The sequence below is a fragment of the Cryptomeria japonica genome, chromosome 10, assembly GCF_030272615.1.
Source record: "Cryptomeria japonica chromosome 10, Sugi_1.0, whole genome shotgun sequence".
NCBI lineage: Eukaryota > Viridiplantae > Streptophyta > Pinopsida > Cupressales > Cupressaceae > Cryptomeria > Cryptomeria japonica.
Window position 1 is genome coordinate 789402101 of NC_081414.1, and position 2392 is coordinate 789404492.

At 36.2% G+C, this 2392-nt stretch overlaps 1 protein-coding gene across 1 annotated transcript; it reads right to left on the minus strand.

Moving 5' to 3' along the window:
- Nucleotides 1-495: 495 nt before the first annotated feature.
- Nucleotides 496-2088, minus strand: LOC131859263 (putative UPF0481 protein At3g02645). Its single transcript, XM_059212855.1, has one exon. The coding sequence runs from the start codon at nucleotides 2086-2088 to the stop codon at nucleotides 496-498; it is 1593 nt and encodes a 530-aa protein (XP_059068838.1).
- Nucleotides 2089-2392: the final 304 nt, after the last annotated feature.

The window sequence follows — 2392 nt, forward strand, 5'->3', positions numbered from 1 at the left end:
TTTAAAAAATACATATTCCAAAATTAATACTTTTCAATATCTAAAACTGTATATAATTTAAATACACCTCTTTTTAAAAATCACCCATAATTTATTGTTTGAGAAATTCTCTATTAGTGTTCAATACTTTAGCAGCAAGCAATAGATAATAAAGAAGCCATATACCCATTCATTTTGATAGTGGATCTCTAATTTAAAAAATTTTAAAAATCACAATTAAGCTAATTAAATTATCACAATTAAAAAAATCACAATTAAGCTAATTAAATAAATAAAACAATTAAAAAAATCACAATTAAGCTAATTAAATAAATAAATATGAAGAGATGAGCCCAGTGCTCATGTTAAAGCTTAAAAGCTCTGAATATATTAACTTCATTTTGTAGACAGAACATATAAAAAAAGGTCATAAAAACTACATTGAATATTATGAAGTACGAGCTGCTATAAGATAGCCTCGTATACACACTACTTAAGACTCTAGCATTCACAGATTTACCATATGTTCGCTTCTCTTAATCGCTTGTTTGGAAAAATTTGTTTAATTACCTGCACAAATGAGGGCGCTGAAGCTGCCAACAATAGAACAACTCCCCAGAAAATAGTACAAATCTTCACAAGCGTTGGATTCTTCCCCATAAACTCACTAATTTTCACCATGGTTCGGCCTTTATACCATTCATTAACAGCCCTCTTCAATTCCATAAAATTATCTTCATCAGCGAAAGAGAAGTTAACCCCTTTGCACAGACCATTGAACAGATCACTCGCTGCCTTGTCACTCCCAACAGAGCTCTGAATTATTCCCCTCTGTCTCAGCAAAGCCGCGTCCTTCTCAGATCGAACCAAACTATTCATCAGAAACACATACTCTGAGATTATGCTGAGTTCCTTTTCTTGGCAGACGTCCATAGCCATGAAGTTCCTGAAGATCATCTCTGTAGTGTCAGATATCCATATCACAGGGAGAAACAGAGTCTTTTTCTCTTTGTCGAAACGAAGGTACATGGCTGATGGAACTCCGTCGTACGACTTAAGTTTCATTCCACTGTCCCATAACTCTGTAGCAGAAGCAGTGAGATGATGATAGTGAGACTCCTTTTTACGTTTATGAGCTGTTTTATGACGACCACGATAAAGATGATGACGGCTCTCTGGTACTGTAATATGAACATCCTCTGGCTTTTCTCCGTCCTGGGTAGCCTGTGACTCATGCATAATGAAATCATGTAAAAATCCCAAAATATGGTTGTATTCCTTCAGATTTCTATACTTTAACTGGACGGCATCTATCAATTTTAACTCGCGTTCTTTGTGCTCTGTAGGTTGCTCCCCTGTTTCTGGCTGCAGAGAATAGGAGAAAGGGTGAGCTAAGGCAATTATACCATCACATATCATTCTGAGCAGCTCTGTCCTCGCCATTTCTTCTGTTAACGAGTCCTCCATCTCTAACAGTCTAAGGAGGAGGACTATGGGCACCTGATTTTCAAGCAATATAAGATCAGTCAAAATATCAAATTGACAAGACCGGACCCTGTTTCTATTAAAAACAGGATCCAGGTTCCATCGTGAATCACCATTGAGATTCCACTGTGATTCATCGCTGAGAAGCCTGAGAGTCTCAAGAATGAAACACCCATCTAGAGTGAAGAGCCAACCAAGGACTTCTTCCTCGCATTCTGTTTCTCCTTCATAGCTTGCTGTAATTTCTGGAAGTAACTGCTGTACTTCTTGGATTAGAAAGCGCGCGTGCTGCTGGGCTTCTGGGAGCCTTTTCACAGATCTGTTTACGGCTTCTACTTTGTATAACTCTATTTCAGAGAGTGGTTGAGATATCTGACGATGATAAAGGCCCAAAGAGACCACCTGAGGAAGATATGCATCTCTGTTTAAACCCTTGAGATACATGGGCACTTTGTTTATGGAGACAGAAGAAAGCTTTCCTGACTTATCATATAGCTTATCGTCTTCCGCCTTGAAAAATTCGAACCTGCCCTTCACATCATCAAACCATGTGTAACGTTGTTCTGAATCTGCTACTTGTATGTTCCACTCCTTTGCACCCTTCTTTTTACTCTTTTTCGTCATTCTTAACTGCTAAAGACACTGGGAGTAAAAAGATACCTGAAAAAACAAAAAAAACAAAGAAACCAGTTTCTTTATAATCTGTCGAATACCTCAATTTTCTTCTGCCTTCCTCAAACTATCATGAAAGTATTGAACAATGTTGGAGAAGGAAATAATCATATGGTGAAATCCAAAAACATTTCAAATTATTATAAGAAACTCCATGGTTTTAGTTACTAGTATTGTTTAAAATAATCTATTATTAAAAATTTCAATATTTGTTTTAAATAATCTATTATTAAAAATTTCACATTTTTAGTTACTA